The sequence below is a fragment of the Salmo salar genome, chromosome ssa18, assembly GCF_905237065.1.
Source record: "Salmo salar chromosome ssa18, Ssal_v3.1, whole genome shotgun sequence".
Taxonomy (NCBI): Eukaryota; Metazoa; Chordata; class Actinopteri; order Salmoniformes; family Salmonidae; genus Salmo; species Salmo salar.
In genome coordinates, this window is record NC_059459.1 from 41067468 (window position 1) to 41085235 (window position 17768).

Genomic DNA, 17768 nt, shown 5'->3' on the forward strand with positions numbered 1-17768 from the left:
GAGGTGTTGTCTTGGCCCCCTACTCCCACCCCTTTGAGGTGTTGTGTCATGGCCTCAGGTTCCCACCCCTTTAAGAGGTGTTGTCTTGGTCTCAGTCTCCCACCCCTTTATGAGGTGTTGTCTTGGCCTCACTCTCCCACCCCTTTATGAGGGGTTGTCTTGGCCTCAGTCTCCCAGACCTTAATTAAGAGGTGTTGTCTTGGCCTCAGTCTCCCACCCCTTTAAGAGGTGTTGTCTTAGCTTCAGTCTCCCACCCCTTTGAGGTGTTGTGTCATGGCCTCAGGTTCCCACCCCTTTAAGAGGTGTTGTCTTGGTCTCAGTCTCCCACCCCTTTAAGAGGTGTTGTGTTGGCCTCAGTCTCCCACCCCTTTAAGAGGTGTTGTGTCATGGCCTTAGTCTCCCACCCCTTTAAGAGGTGTTGTGTCTTGGCCTCAGACTCCCACCCCTTTAAGAGGTGTTGTCTTGGCCTCAGTCTCCCACCCCTTTATTAGGTGTTGTCTTGGTCTCAGTCTCCCACCCCTTTAAGAGGTGTAGTCTTGGCCTCACTGTCCCACCCCTTTATGAGGGGTTGTCTTGGCCTCACTGTCCCACCCCTTTATGAGGGGTTGTCTTGGCCTCACTGTCCCACCCCTTTATGAGGGGTTGTCTTGGCCTCAGTCACCCAGACCTTTATTAAGAGGTGTTGTGTTGGCCTCAGACTCCCACCCCTTTAAGAGGTGTTGTGTTGGCCTCAGTCTCCCACCCCTTTATGAGGTGTTGTCTTGGCCTCAGTCTCCTACCCGTTTATGAGGTGTTGTGTCTTGGCCTCAGTCTCCCACCCCTTTAAGAGGTGTTGTCTTGGCCTCAGGCTCCCACCCCTTTATTAGGTGTTGTCTTGGCCTCAGTCTCCCACCCCTTTAAGAGGTGTTGTCTTGGCCTCAACGTCCCACCCCTTTATGAGGGGTTGTCTTGGCCTCAGTCACCCAGACCTTTATTAAGAGGTGTTGTCTTGGCCTCACTGTCCCACCCCTTTAAGAGGTGTTGTCTTGGCCTCAGTCTCCCACCCCTTTATAAGGTGTTGTCTTGGCCTCAGTCTCCCACCCCTTTAAGAGGTGTTGTGTCTTGGCCTCAGTTTCCCACCCCTTTAAGATATGTTGTGTTGGTCTCTCTCTCCCACCCCTTTAAGAGGTGTTGTCTTGGCCTCAAACTCCCACCCCTTTAAGAGGTGTTGTGTCTTGGCCTCAGTCTCCAAACCCTTTAAGAGGTGTTGTCTTGGCCTCAGTCTCCCACCCCTTTAAGATATGTTGTGTTTGTCTCTCTCTCCCACCCCTTTAAGATATGTTGTGTTGGCCTCAGTCTCCCACCCCTTTAAGAGGTGTTGTGTCTTGGCCTCAGTCTCCAAACCCTTTAAGAGGTGTTGTCTTGGCCTCAGACTCCCACCCCTTTAAGAGGTGTTGTGTTGGCCTCAGTCTCCCACCCCTTTAAGAGGTGTTGTGTTGGCCTCAGTCTCCCACCCCTTTAAGATATGTTGTGTTGGTCTCTCTCTCCCACCCCTTTAAGAGGTGTTGTGTTGGCCTGAGTCTCCCACCCCTTTAAGATATGTTGTGTTGGTCTCTCTTTCCCACCCCTTTAAGAGGTGTTGTCTTGGCCTCAGTCTCCCACCCCTTTAAGATATGTTGTGTTTGTCTCTCTCTCCCACCCCTTTAAGAGGTGTTGTGTTGGCCTCAGTCTCCCACCCCTTTAAGATATGTTGTGTTGGTCTCTCTCTTCCACCCCTTTAAGAGGTGTTGTGTTGGCCTCAGTCTCCCACCCCTTTAAGAGGTGTTGTGTTGGCCTCAGTCTCCCACCCCTTTAAGATATGTTGTGTCTTGGTTCTAAGGAAGAGCCGGTCATCAGTGACAGCTTCTATTGGAATCTGAGGGAGCACTGGGGTAAGGAGACAAGGAGATATAAGTTATACCATCTCCATATCATAGAACAAATCCTCTCTGAAGAGACACATGTATATTCCCACAATAATAGCTGGTGAAATAGATACATGATTTATGGCATGCTGTTGATAGAAGGAAAGTAGTGGTGGGGACATTTCTTTCTTTTAACATGGGTTGAATTTGAAATTGTCTGATAGAGAATGTGAAGTGATGTCTTCAGGGATATCTGGGACTTCTGGTGGCAGCCATTACTGTACCACAGAGAAAGAGAGAGGAGATTTGCTATTCTGTAGCCGACCAAATGCAACCTCAGGGACGAAGCTTGCAGTCACGCAGTGACTCTTCCAAGAGTTAAAACCTTTCTCTTGTTTGCTCCTGACAAGAGCCGTCTGAAAAACACTCATCTCCTATCGTGACATTTGTAGACTCCCGGGAGAGGCCTTGATGCCATACCTGGTTTAGAGTATTAGCTTGAACTCACTGGTGCAGACGCTAATTATTCATTTCTCCTGCCGACGCATCTTTTTAGCTAGACAAGGCTGAGACATTAGAGAGAGGGACAGTGGTGGAGCTGGGAGATGGCCCAGACAAGGCTGAGACATTAGAGAGAGGGACAATGGTGGAGCAGGGAGATGGCCCAGACAAGGCTGAGACATTAGAGAGAGGGACAATGGTGGAGCTCGGAGATGGCCCAGACAAGGCTGAGACATTAGAGAGAGGGACAATGGTGGAGCAGGGAGATGGCCCAGACAAGGCTGAGACATTAGAGAGAGGGACAATGGTGGAGCTCGGAGATGGCCCAGACAAGGCTGAGACATTAGAGAGAGGGACAATGGTGGAGCAGGGAGATGGCTCAGACAAGGCTGAGACATTAGAGAGAGGGACAATGGTGGAGCTGGGAGATGGCCCAGACAAGGCTGAGACATTAGAGAGAGGGACAATGGTGGAGCTGGGAGATGGCCCAGACAAGGCTGAGACATTAGAGAGAGGGACAATGGTGGAGCAGGGAGATGGCCCAGACAAGGCTGAGACATTAGAGAGAGGGACAATGGTGGAGCAGGGAGATGGCCCAGACAAGGCTGAGACAGAGAGAGGGACCGTGGTGGAGCAGGGAGATGGCCCAGACAAGGCTGAGACATTAGAGAGAGGGACAGTGTTGGAGCAGGGAGATGGCCCAGACAAGGCTGAGACATTAGAGAGAGGGACAATGGTGGAGCAGGGAGATGGCCCAGACAAGGCTGAGACATTAGAGAGAGGGACAATGGTGGAGCAGGGAGATGGCCCAGACAAGGCTGAGACAGAGAGAGGGACAATGGTGGAGCAGGGAGATGGCCCAGGCAGGAGCCAGGCAGGATTGGCGGAGAAAGAGAGTGTGGAAGCATCGGGCTGCGTGCTGCCTCCCTACTCCTCTGGTTTGGCTGCTCTGCCTCTGTCGACTGGCTGTGTCCCTCGCCAAGCCCCTCGCCAAACCACAGCCCCGCTCACAAACCAAATGATCAGTCTCTGGAACAATGTCTTGCCCCTGGGGCTCTGACCTCCACTTGTAAGCTTCTCTGATGTATATGTCTTTACAACAAAGAGAGAAAGATAGGGAGGAAAATATATAAAGAGGTAGGTAGGGAGTGAAAGATGAAGAGAGAGAGAGGGGGAAAGAGGGAGAGGGAGGGAGAGAGAGAGAGGAGAGATTATGAAAGAGAAAGAAAAATAAGATTATGAGAGAGAGGGGAAGAGAGAGAGAGAGAGAGAGAGAGAGAGAGAGAGAGAGAGAGAAAGAGGTAAAGGCTGAAAGAGAGAGAGAACAGAGAACGAAAGAGACAGAAAAAAAGAGAAAGAGAGAGAGAGGAAAATCGAAAATGAAATTGAAGACAAGATACAGGGAGAAGCGACAGCGGTCTCTCCTAACAGGCAAGGCCACATGTCAGCCAGACTAACAGTTGTAAACAATCAGGGGTTACCGTGTGGAAAATGAACCAACAGTCAGGAGCAGCGCTATTGGATTTTGCAGTCATACCCTCTTGGCTCTCAAATAGGTATAAATTACACAACTTGTCAAAACCCTTCACATCTATTTTAATTGACCTTTGAATGCACCAAAATGAAAGCTCACATTAGTTGTGGAAACAGTCGTTTTTCAAATTTTCAGTGCATCTCCTGCACATTCAGCCTAAATTCGTTAACCAATTAGTTGTCCAATGGCTGAATCGTACACCACCTAAATACATTTATTAAAATGTTCTTTGATATTTTACCCCAAAAATGTGCAGGTCCTAAAACGGGAATTAGGCTACTCAATTGAAAAACACAATGTCTATTATTGGATGAATTAAATGTACTGCCTTTCTACCAGTCATTCCTGGAGTCCTGTTGCTGTAGGTCTGGAGAGAATTGGTGACCCGTGTCAAGTTTTTCTCCCAGCTCTCTCAAGGTCCAGTCAGTTTGAGTGGCAAAGCCTTGACAAAGACCCTCAGCAGCAGAAAAAAATCAAGAAAAAAAGGCAGTCGGCCGGGCGGAGGGGCGAAGGGGCGGAGCGGCTGGCTGGCTGGGTGTCCAGACCTGAAGTCAATCAGTCAGGCAGTCAGTCATGCACTTCCTCAATCACTTCCCATTTACCCGGCCAGTCCAAGGCCTGCTCGCCTTCTGTCCATCACCATCATGCCTACTTCTCTGACCTGCCACAGCTCTCCTCCATTTATCCTCCTCCTACGGATGGTCGGACCAACGGAGGCTGAGTTGAGGAAAGGAGAAGACATAGACCCACACACACACACACACACACACACACACACACACACACACACACACACACACACACACACACACACACACACACACACACACACGGACACACACACACACATGCACACACACATTGATACAGGCACGGACACACACACATGCACACACACACAGATACAGGCACGGACACACACACACACAGATGCTCTTCAGCCAACCGCAATGAAATACTTTATCAGACCCATAGATCACTGTAATACTGTATCAGACCCATACCTCACTGAAATACTGCATCAGACCCATACATCAATGTAATACTGTATCAGACCCATACATCACTGTAATACTGTATCAGACCCATACATCACTGTAATACTGCATCAGACCCATACATCACTGAAATACTGTATCAGACCCATACCTCACTGTAATACTGCATCAGACCCATACATGACTGTCATACTGTATCAGACCCATACATCACTGAAATACTGTATCAGACCCATACATCACTGTAATACTGCATCAGACCCATACATCACTGTAATACTGTATCAGACCCATACATCACTGTAATACTGTATCAGACCCATACATCACTGGAATACTGTATCAGACCCATAGATCACTGTAATACTGTATCAGACCCATACATCACTGTTATACTGTATCAGACCATACCTCACTGGAATACTGTATCAGACCCATACATCACTGGAATACTGTATCAGACCCATACATCACTGAAATACTGCATCAGACCCATACATCACTGGAATACTGTATCAGACCCATACATCACTGTAATACTATATCAGACCCATACATCACTGAAATACTGTATCAGACCCATACCTCACTGTAATACTGTATCAGACCCATACCTCACTGTAATACTGTATCAGACCCATACATCACTGGAATACTGTATCAGACCCATACCTCACTGTAATACTGTATCAGACCCATACCTCACTGTAATACTGTATCAGACCCATACATTACTGAGTCCATCACAGCCTTTCACTGTCTTCAGATCACTCTAGATATGGCCAATATGCTGTATGTGTGAATGCTGTAATTATTTGTCAGCTACATTATAGTTAACATTTAGAAATGAGTATATTTTTTTTAAATAATGACGTCTCTAATAAGGTCACTCTTTATCCACTGTAACACAAATAGCATCTAACCCGAATCATTATCCTGTGAATTATCTAACTCTTCTAATGTAAAGACTGAAGATGGAAAGGAGGTACTTTATTTAAGGTGCCACATCTGCTGAAATGGTGTTAATTCTCCTCCAAAACCCAAAGAGACCATTGACTGTGTTCAGGTGATCTGAAGTCTGAGATAACCCAGAGAAACTTCAAAGACAAAACCCTGACGTGACACACACCTGTCATTCATTAACACCCCAGACAACGGAATTATGAGAATTATTCCTCCGTTTGAAAAAGTATAAAATATTCATTTTAATAAGGGCGTAAGATGATAATGAATTATATATATCCCATTGACGTATTTAAAAATGTCCTATATTATAATATAATTTGCATGGGGGAGACTGTGTAATGACGAGCGAACCCAGTCCTGCGCTACCCCTCTTTCATGAACAACCGAATCAGGACAGTGTGTTTCTTTCTGTTCCCCCGGCAACACAACGGTGGCTCCTTGGTGTGTCTCATTAAAGTTTAACAGGAAGCCGTTTTAATTGTCAGCCTTTTGACAGGTTGATGGAGGCGAGGTGGAAATTAAGTTTCCTCCTCCATGCATAATGCAATTTGGGAACCCATTGTTATTTTGGGAGGGAGCCACCGGTACGGTGAGGTACTGTTGAATACCGTCTAATAAAAATCTAATTTTGAATTTCTCTATACGTGGGGTGATTATAGTGGGCGTGATTTGATTAGAGCAGAGGCTTCAAAATCTCTGAACACCCAACTAGATACTATAGCCTAACCTGACATGGCCCTGAGCCGGTGTCCAGTTCAGATGAACGGCCTGCACATATCTCCATTCTCTACTTTGTCAACTAAACAGGGATGTTCTCTTTGCCCTTTCTTATTGTTTCTTATAGTAAGCAGGAATTCTATGCTACGAGGAGCTTGTAATGCGGAGAGGAACAGACATGACTTGTATTTGCTCAACATTTTGACTTGGACTGGAGCTGTGATATCTCCCTCAGACTAGACTGGGGCTGTGATATCTCTCTCAGACTAAATGGAGCTGTGATATCTCTCTCAGATTAGACTGGGTCTGTGATATCTCTCTCAGACCAGACTGGGGCTGTGATATCTCTCTCAGACTAGACTGGAGCTGTAAGATCTCTATCAGACTAGACTGGGGCTGTGATATCTCTCTCAGACTAGACTGGGGCTGTGATATCTCTCTCAGACTAGACTGGGGCTGTGATATCTCTCAGACTAGACTGAGGCTGTGATATCTCTCTCAGACTAGACTGGGGCTGTGTTATCTCTCTCAGACTAGACTGGGGCTGTGTTATCTCTCTCAGACTAGACTGGAGCTGTGTTATCTCTCTCAGACTAGCCTGGAGCTGTGTTATCTCTCTCAGACTAGACTGGGGCTGTGATATCTCTCTCAGACTAGACTGGGGCTGTGATATCTCTCTCAGACTAGACTGGGGCTGTGATATCTCTCTCAGACTAGACTGGGGCTGTGTTATCTCTCTCAGACTAGACTGGAGCTGTGATATCTCTCTCAGACTAGACTGGGGCTGTGATATCTCTCTCAGACTAGACTGGGGCTGTGATATCTCTCTCAGACTAGACTGGAGCTGTGATATCTCTCTCAGACTAAACTGGGACTGTGATATCTCACTCAGACTAGACTGGAGCTGTGATATCTCTCTCAGACTAGACTGGAGCTGTGATATCTCTCTCAGACTAGACTGAGGCTGTGATATCTCACTCAGACTAGACTGGGGCTGTGATATCTCTCTCAGACTAGACTGGAGCTGTGATATCTCTCAGACTAGACTGGAGCTGTGATATCTCTCTCAGACTAGACTGGAGCTGTGATATCTCTCTCAGACTAGACTGGGGCTGTGATATCTCTCTCTGACTAGACTGGGGCTGTGATATCTCTCTCAGACTAGACTGGGGCTGTGATAGCTCTCTCAGACTAGACTGGAGCTGTGATATCTCTCTCAGACTAGACTGGGGCTGTGATATCTCTCTCAGACTAGACTGGGGCTGTGATATCTCTCTCAGACTAGACTGGAGCTGTGATATCTCTCTCAGACTAGACTGGGTCTGTGATATCTCTCTCAGACTAGACTGGAGCTGTGTTATCTCTCTCAGACTAGACTGGAGCTGTGATATCTCTCTCAGACTAGAATGAGGCTGTGATATCTCTCTCAGACTAGACTGGAGCTGTGATATCTCTCTCAGACTAGACTGGAGCTGTGATATATCTCTCAGACTAGACTGGGGCTGTGATATCTCTCTCAGACTAGACTGGGGCTGTGTTATCTCTCTCAGACTAGACTGGAGCTGTGATATCTCTCTCAGACTAGACTGGGGCTGTTATCTCTCTCAGACTAGACTGGAGCTGTGATATCTCTCTCAGACTAGACTGGGGCTGTGTAGAGGTTACCTGGGATTAGTCCATCCTCTTTGTAATACCTCTATCAGAGACAGTCATCTCCTCTTGACTCTTGGTACCAGGAGAGAGCAGAGAGCAGAGATCTCCAGGAGAGAGCAGAGGCCTCCAGGAGAGAGCAGAGGCCTCCAGGAGAGAGCAGAGAGCAGATACTTCCAGGAGAGACCAGGGAGCAGAGGCCTCCAGGAGAGAGCAGAGGCCTCCAGGAGAGAGCAGAGAGCAGAGACCTCCAGGAGAGAGCAGAGAGCAGAGACCTCCAGGAGAGAGCAGAGAGCAGATACCTCCAGGAGAGAGCAGAGAGCAGATAGCTCCAGGAGAGACCAGGGATCAGAGGCCTCCAGGGGAGAGCAGAGAGCAGAGACCTCCAGGAAGGAAACCCACACCAGGCCCAGACAGACACCAGGCCCAGACAGGCAGAGCTGTCAGCTAGATGGGACCGACCCAGAGATGGGTCTCCCTGCCTGTGTTTCACTTTCCTTCAAAGACATACCGCCCATACATGCCTTAGGCGCTGGTACTCAGTCTCCCCCTCTCCCCTCCCCTCCAACTCCCTCCCTCCTTCCCTAACCCTCCCACTCCCTTCCTCTCCACTCCCCCTCTCATCTCTTCTTACTTCTCTGACTCCTCAAGTTTATGAATGATTAATAAATGACAGATCCGTTTTAACGGCACAACGTGGGCCCCGGTTTGGTGGCGTCACTTTGACATGGATGCCACAGGGAGGTGCCTCGCCCTGTCTCCCCCCTCAGCTCCCCCTCAGAGGCCTGTCTACTCCCTCTCTGCCAGCTCTTCTTTGGGTGATGATGTGATGATGGTTGGATGAATCACTAAATCCAGTGTTGCTAACTCTTCAACTCTCCTGCAGATATTTTCCACGGGTTGGTTATGCTACGCTACAAATCTGAAGTTTAGGTCAATCAAATCTATGAAGCAAAAAAATCATCATTCTCTTGTACTTAGATCAATCATGACCTCTCTCTTTAAAGGTACTGTAGGGTGTAGGGTGTAGGGTGTAGGCTTGTTTCTAGAGGTACTGTAGGGTGTAGGCTTGTTTCTAGAGGTACTGTAGGGTGTAGGGTGTAGGCTTGTTTCTAGAGGTACTGTAGGGTGTAGGCTTGTTTCTAGAGGTACTGTAGGGTGTAGGCTTGTTTCTAGAGGTACTATAGGGTGTAGGGTGTAGGGTGTAGGCTTTGTTTCTAGAGGTACTGTAGGGTGTAGGGTGTAGGCTTTGTTTCTAGAGGTACTGTAGGGTGTAGGGTGTAGGGTGTAGGCTTGTTTCTAGAGGTACTATAGGGTGTAGTGTGTAGACTTTGTTTCTAGAGGTTCTATAGGGTGTAGGGTGTAGGGTGTAGGCTTGTTTCTAGAGGTACTGTAGGGTGTAGGGTGTAGGGTGTAGGCTTGTTTCTAGAGGTACTGTAGGGTGTAGGGCGTAGGGTGTAGGGTGTAGACTTTGTTTCTAGAGGTACTGTAGGGTGTAGGGTGTATGGGTGTAGGCTTGTTTCTAGAGGTACTGTAGGGTGTAGGGTGTAGACTTTGTTTCTAGCGGTTCTCAGATGACAACAGTAGGATTCAGAGTCAGTGTAGTAGCTCTGGAAATTTGCAGAAACCTTCTATTATCCATTGTTTGCAATGGGATAATAGATTTGCAGATAGTGCATATGAACTAATGTAAAATACTTTAAAGTACTGCTTAAGGAGTTTTTGGGGGTATCTGTACTTTACTTAATTGTTTATATTTTTATATTTTTGACTCTACTTTTACTTCACTACATTCCTGAAGAAAATGATGTACTTTTTACTCTGTACATTTTCCCTGACACTCATAACATTTTGAATGCTTAGCAGCACAGGAAAATGGTCTAATTCGCACACTTATCAAGAGAACATCCCTGGTCATCCCTACTTCCTCTGATCTGGCGGACTCACTAAACAGAGAACATCCCTGGTCATCCCTACTGCCTCTGATCTGGTGGACTCACTAAACAGAGAACATCCCTGGTCATCCCTACGGCCTCTGATCTGGTGGACTCACTAAACAGAGAACATCCCTGGTCATCCCTACTTCCTCTGATCTGGTGGACTCACTAAACAGAGAACATCCCTGGTCATCCCTACTGCCTCTGATCTGGTGGACTCACTAAACAGAGAACATCCCTGGTCACCCCTACTTCCTCTGATCTGGAGGACTCACTAAACAGAGAACATCCCTGGTCATCCCTACTGCCTCTGATCTGGAGGACTCACTAAACAGAGAACATCCCTGGTCATCCCTACTTCCTCTGATCTGGTGGACTCACTAAACACACATGCTTCCTTTGTAAATGATGTCTGAGTGTTGGAGTGTGCCCCTGGCTATCTGTAAATTAAACAAAACAAGAAAATGGTGCCGTCTGGTTTGCTTAATATAAGGAATTTGAAAAGATTTACTTTTTTACTTTTGATACTTAATTGTATTTAGAACCAAATACTTCTAGACTTTTACCTCAGTAGTATTTTACTGGGTTACTTTCACTTTTACTTAAGTCATTTTCTATTAAGGTATCTTTACTTTTACTTAAGTATAACAATTGCGTACTTTTTCTACCACCGTGTGTATGAGTAACGTTTCAGACGACAGATAATAAACGTAACCCCCATAGTAATTAGCATTATTTTAGATATGGTGAATAATACCTTGATTGAAGGCGCTACATAAACACAGACTCATACGACTGAACTGTACTGATGTGTTCATACACCATATAGCCATACAGTAAGAAATCAGAGACGCATCAACGAGCGACGGCCTACTTCCTTGTTTCTCTTCAACTCAAATAGACAGAATAGACAGGAGAGACAGTCAGACATGGAGACAGCAAGAGAGAGAGAGAGAGAGAGAGAGAGAGAGAGATCTTTAGCTAAGTTACAGAACAGCAGAGGCCCCCCCTCCCCCCCCCTTGTCTCCTTGATGTTTTTAATCACTTTGTTGTGACATCAAATGAACTTGACAGACCAGGGTATCGGAACATTGCCTCTCTAAGACTTAGTTCTCCTGCCGCCCCCCCTGGGACTCTGCCAGGGCACTGACAGCTAATTGTTAATTGTTCGAGGGGCAACCTGGCAAAACGTAGCCTGCCTGCCTCCCTGCCTGCCTGCCTGCCTGCCTGCCTGCCTGCCTGCCTGCCTGCGCGTCAATGGTGTAAGCCCCTGCAGCTGCCTCCCATCTCCTCTCCTTTCTTCTCCTCGTGTGCCTCCTCTCATCCCTTTCTGTTATTTTCTGTTCCCAGACACATCATATAAATACGATAAGGCCACATTTGTGAAATCCATTTGTGTCATTTGTCCTCGCAAATGTTATTAAAACATGAGATCTCCACTCCTGATGTATTTTTAACTGTGTTAATGCATTTCTCGCATGTCAGCCGATGACAGCAACTCTGTACTAGCTAGTCCGCCACAGGGGAAATTTACATGCATTTGAATTCACCCTGCCAACACTGCCATCTCGGCCTGACAGCCCATTTAACTAGGTGATAAGTTAATCTGCACTGCAACAGTGGAGAGGTTACAGCACTTGAGCCTGAACCTCTTGGAGTGCATCATTTTAGCTCAGGTTCCTTTGAAAACCCTACTGATTATCAACTTGTGACTGACACCCACCTCTCCTCTTTAGAAACACCTCTATACAGTATCTCTGACTCTCACCTCTCCTCTTTAGAAACACCTCTATACAGTATCCCTGACTCTCACCTCTCCTCTTTAGAAACATCTCTATACAGTATCTCTGACTCTCACCTCTCCTCTTTAGAAACATCTCTATACAGTATCTCTGACTCTCACCTCTCCTCTTTAGAAACACCTCTATACAGTATCCCTGACTCTCACCTCTCCTCTTTGGAAACACCTCTATACAGTATCTCTGACTCTCACCTCTCCTCTTTAGAAACACCTCTATACAGTATCTCTGACTCTCACCTCTCCTCTTTAGAAACACCTCTATACAGTATCCCTGACTCTCACCTCTCCTCTTTAGAAACATCTCTATACAGTACCTCTGACTCTCACCTCTCCTCTTTAGAAACACCTCTATACAGTATCTCTGACTCTCACCTCTCCTCTTTAGAAACATCTCTATACAGTATCTCTGACTCTCACCTCTCCTCTTTAGAAACACCTCTATACAGTATCTCTGACTCTCACCTCTCCTCTTTAGAAACATCTCTATACAGTACCTCTGACTCTCACCTCTCCTCTTTAGAAACACCGATATACAGTATCTGTATCGGAAAACAGTAAATAATACAGTAATTTGGGGTATTATCAACAGTAAAATCCTCTGAAACGCTTTACTGCAGCATACTGTAAATTATGGTGCATTGTGGGAAAATATTGTGGGGGGGGGCAAAATATACTGCATTTACAGTAATTATACAGTACTGTATCTTTGGCAAGGCAAAAACCTTTTGTATGGTATTGTTGTTTCTGGCTCATTAACAGACGTGCCTTGTAAGAGGCCATGTTTGTTGCATCCATGCGTGAGAACGCTTAACCAATTTAACTCCTATCTGGTTGTAGTGTCCCATCAATTTGTAAAAGGGACAGATTGGAGTGGCAGCAAGTGTGACACTGTTAAACTGTTGAGCATTTTGTCATGTCCTTTTGGTCTGTTTTGCCCTGTAGTCACTGTCGTGTTGGAAGCCTTTGTTAAGGCCTCTAGAACAGAGTGATATAAAACTCCAACTATTTATTCAAATCCTCTAATGTGTGAACACTTTACCTAGCAGTGTACCTGCTTACACCAATCCCTTGTAATTACAGTAAAATACTGTGAAAATACAAACCCCTCCTCTCAATGAACTGTATTAACTGATTCATTCATTCATTCATATTATTAATTCATTCTGATTACGGTATCATTTACTTTTTTTTACTGTATAATACAGTACATGTTATGTTATTGTGCTGTGTCATTACACAGTAATAGCGTTGATAGTACATTTATACTACAGTAGGTGTCCTGTAATATGAAATACAGAATGTTACTTACCACCAAGCTGCCTGTAAACTACTGTACAATTCACAGTTACCCTTTACAGTGTAGTGATAGCCAACCTGTAAACTACTGTCAAATTCACAGTAACACTTTACAGTGTAGTGATAGCCAACCTGTAAACTACTGTCAAATTCACAGTAACCCTTTTATAGTTTAGTGATAGCCAACCTGTAAACTACTGTAAAATTCACAGTAACACTTTACAGTGTAGTGATAGCCAACCTGTAAACTACTGTCAAATTCACAGTAACCCTTTTATAGTTTAGTGATAGCCAACCTGTAAACTACTGTAAAATTCACAGTAACACTTTACAGTGTAGTGATAGCCAACCTGTTAACTACTGTAAAATTCACAGTAATCCTTTTACAGTGTAGTGATAGCCAACCTGTAAACTACTGTAAAATTCACAGTAACCCTTTTACAATCTAGTGATAGCCAACCTGTAAACTACTGTTAAATTCACAGTAACCCCTTTACAGTGTAGTGATAGCCAACCTGTAAACTACTGTTAGATTCACAGTAACTTTTTTACAGTGTAGTGATAGCCAACCTGTAAACTACTGTAAAATTCACAGTAACCCTTTTACAGTGTAGTGATAGCCAACCTGTAAACTACTGTAAAATTCACAGTAACCCTTTTACAGTGTAGTGATAGACAACCTGTAAACTACTGTCAAATTCACAGTTACCCCTTTACAGTTTAGTGATATCCATCCTGTAAACTACTGTAAAATTCACAGTAACCCTTTTACAGTGTGGTGATAGCCAACCTGTAAACTACTGTAAAATTCACAGTAACCATTTTACAGTGTAGTGATGGCCAACCTGTAAACTACTGTAAAATTCACAGTAACCCTTTTACAATGTAGTGATAGCCAACCTGTAAACTACTGTTAAATTCACAGTAACCCCTTTACAGTGTAGTGATAGCCAACCTGTAAACTACTGTAAAATTCACAGTAACCCTTTTACGTGCTCCTAGATCTTAGTGCCGCTTTTGATACCATCGATCACCACATTCTTTTGGAGAGATTGGAAACCCAAATTGGTCTACATGGACAAGTTCTGGCCTGGTTTAGATCTTATCTGTCGGAAAGATATCAGTTTGTCTCTGTGAATGGTTTGTCCTCTGACAAATCAATTGTAAATTTCGGTGTTCCTCAAGGTTCCGTTTTAGGACCACTATTGTTTTCACTATATATTTTACCTCTTGGGGATGTCATTCGAAAACATAATGTTAAATTTCACTGCTATGCAGACGACACACAGCTGTACATTTCAATGAAACATGGTAAAGCCCCAAAATTGCCCTCGCTAGAAGCCTGTGTTTCAGACATAAAGAAGTGGATGGCTGCAAACTTTCTACTTTTAAACTCGGACAAAACAGAGATGCTTGTTCTAGGTCCCAAGAAACAAAGAGATCTTCTGTTGAATCTGACAATTAATCTGGATGGTTGTACAGTCGTCTCAAATAAAACTGTGAAGGACCTCGGCGTTACTCTGGACCCTGATCTCTCTTTTGAAGAACATATCAAGACTGTTTCAAGGACAGCTTTTTTCCATCTACGTAACATTGCAAAAATCAGAAATTTTCTGTCCAAAAATGACGCAGAAAAATTTATCCATGCTTTTGTTACTTCTAGGCTGGACTACTGCAATGCTCTACTTTCCGGCTACCCGGATAAAGCACTAAATAAACTTCAGTTAGTGCTAAATACGGCTGCTAGAATCCTGACTAGAACCAAAAATTTGATCATATTACTCCAGTGTTAGCCTCCCTACACTGGCTTCCTGTTAAGGCAAGGGCTGATTTCAAGGTTTTACTGCTAACCTACAAAGCATTACATGGGCTTGCTCCTACCTATCTTTCCGATTTGGTCCTGCCGAACATACCTACACGTACGCTACGGTCACAAGACGCAGGCCTCCTAATTGTCCCTAGAATTTCTAAGCAAACGGCTGGAGGTAGGGCTTTCTCCTATAGAGCTCCATTTTTATGGAATGGTCTGCCTACCAATGTGAGAGACGCAGACTCAGTCTCAACCTTTAAGTCTTTACTGAAGACTTATCTCTTCAGTAGGTCCTATGATTAAGTATAGTCTGGCCCAGGAGTGTGAAGGTGAACGGAAAGGCTGGAGCAACGAACCGCCCTTGCTGTCTCTGCCTTGCCGGTTCCCCTCTTTCCACTGGGATTCTCTGCCTCTAACCCTTTTACAGAGGCTGAGTCACTGGCCTACTGGTGTTCTTCCATGCCGTCCTGGGATGCGTCACTTGAGTGGGTTGAGTCACTGACGTGGTCTTCCTGTCTGGGTTGGCGCCCCCCCCTTGGGTTGTGCCATGGCGGAGATCGTTGTGGGCTATACTCGGCCTTGTCTTAGGACGGTAAGTTGGTGGTTGGAGACATCCCTCTAGTGGTGTGGGGGCTGTGCTTTGGCAAAGTGGGTGGGGTTATATCCTGCCTGTTTGGCCCTGTCCGGTATCATCGGATGGGGCCACAGTGTCTTCTGATCCCTCCTGTCTCAGCCTCCAGTATTTATGCTGCAGTAGTTTATGTGTCGGGGGGCTAGGGTCAGTCTGTTACATCTGGAGTATTTCTCTTGTCTTATCCGGTGTCCTGTGTGTATTTAAATATGCTCTCTCTAATTCTCTCTTTCTCTCTTTCTATCTTTCTCTCGGAGGACCTGAGCCCTAGGACCATGCCTCATGACTGCCTGGTATGATGACTCCTTGCTGTCCCCAGTCCACCTGGCCGTGCTGCTGCTCCAGTTTCAACTGTTCTGCCTGCGGCTATGGAACCCTGACCTGTTCACCGGACGTGCTTGTTGCACCCTCGACAACTACTATGATTATTATTATTTGACCATGCTGGTCATTTATGAACATTTTAACATTTTAACATTTTGACCATGTTCTGTTATAATATCCACCCTGCACAGCCAGAAGAGGACTGGCCACCCCTCATAGCCTGGTTCCTCTCTAGGTTTCTTCCTAGGTTTTTGGCCTTTCTAGGGAGTTTTTCCTAGGGAGTTTTTCCTAGCCACCGTGCTTCTTTCACATGCTTTGCTTGCTGTTTGGGGTTTTAGGCTGGGTTTCTGTACAGCACTTTGAGAATATCAGCTGATGTACGAAGGGCTATATAAAAATAAATTTGATTTGATTTGATTTGATTTGATTTACAGTGTAGTGATAGACAACCTGTAAACTACTGTCAAATTCACAGTTACCCCTTTACAGTTTAGTGATATCCATCCTGTAAACTACTGTAAAATTCACAGTAACCCTTTTACAGTGTAGTGATAGCCAACCTGTAAACTACTGTAAAATTCACAGTAACCATTTTACAGTGTAGTGATGGCCAACCTGTAAACTACTGTTAAATTCACAGTAACACTTTACAGTGTAGTAATAGCCAACCTGTAAACTACTGTCAAATTCACAGTAACCCTTTTACAGTGTAGTGATAGCCAACCTGTAAACTACTGTAAAATTCACAGTAACCCTTTTTGTCATGTGTCAGTTGTGCAGAGGTGAGGACAAAGTCAGGCGCAGGACACAGAACTGAGTAAAATAACGTACTCTACTTGGAAAAATAAACAGCCAATAAATCCACGCAGGGATAACAAACCCTAACACAAAAGACTAACACAAAAACCAGGAAACAATCACGCACAAAACATAATGAGAACCAGAGGGTTATATAGGAAAATAATCATAACGAAATGGGAACCAGGTGTGAACAATCAAGACATAACAAATGGAAAAAGAAACTTTGATCAGTGGCAGCTAGAAAGCCGGCGACGACGACCGCCGAATGCCGCCCGAACAAGGAGAGGCACCAACTTCGGCAGAAGTTAGTGACACTTTTACAGTGTAGTGATAGCCAACTTGTAAACTACTGTTAAATTCACAGTAACCCTTTTACAGTGTAGTGATAGCCAACCTGTAAACTACTGTCAAATTCACAGTAACCCTTTTACAGTGTGGTGATAGCCAACCTGTAAACTACTGTAAAATTCCCAGTAACCCCTTTACAGTGTGGTGATAGCCAACCTGTAAACTACTGTAAAATTCACAGTAACCCCTTTACAGTGTGGTGATAGCCAACCTGTAAACTACTGTCAAATTCACAGTAACCCCTTTACAGTGTAGTGATAGCCAACAAAGGAAATCATGATCATTACTTTTCACCATAGTCAGTATAGCATCATTCATTTACATAAACACTACAGTGCAAGCTACAAGGCACACACACACACACACTCACACACACTCTCACACACACACACACACACACACACACACACACACACACACACACACACACACACACACACACACACACACACACACACACACACACACATACACATACACATACACACACACACACACACACACACACACACACACACACCATAGAGCCGCTGTCACAGGCGTGAGAGGCGGGAGAGTTTCTCATTAAGTC

General features: G+C 45.2%; 1 protein-coding gene across 1 annotated transcript in view; it reads left to right on the plus strand.

Moving 5' to 3' along the window:
* Positions 1-2526: 2526 nt before the first annotated feature.
* Positions 2527-17768, plus strand: part of LOC123728654 (Holliday junction resolvase MOC1, chloroplastic-like) — a gene marked incomplete at its 3' end in the record, with an annotated part of 18250 nt that continues 3008 nt past the window's right edge. Inside the window, exon 1 of the mRNA XM_045700565.1 lies at positions 2527-3322. Coding sequence (XP_045556521.1) covers positions 2527-3322 — 796 coding nt within the window. The remainder of the gene's footprint in view (positions 3323-17768) is intronic.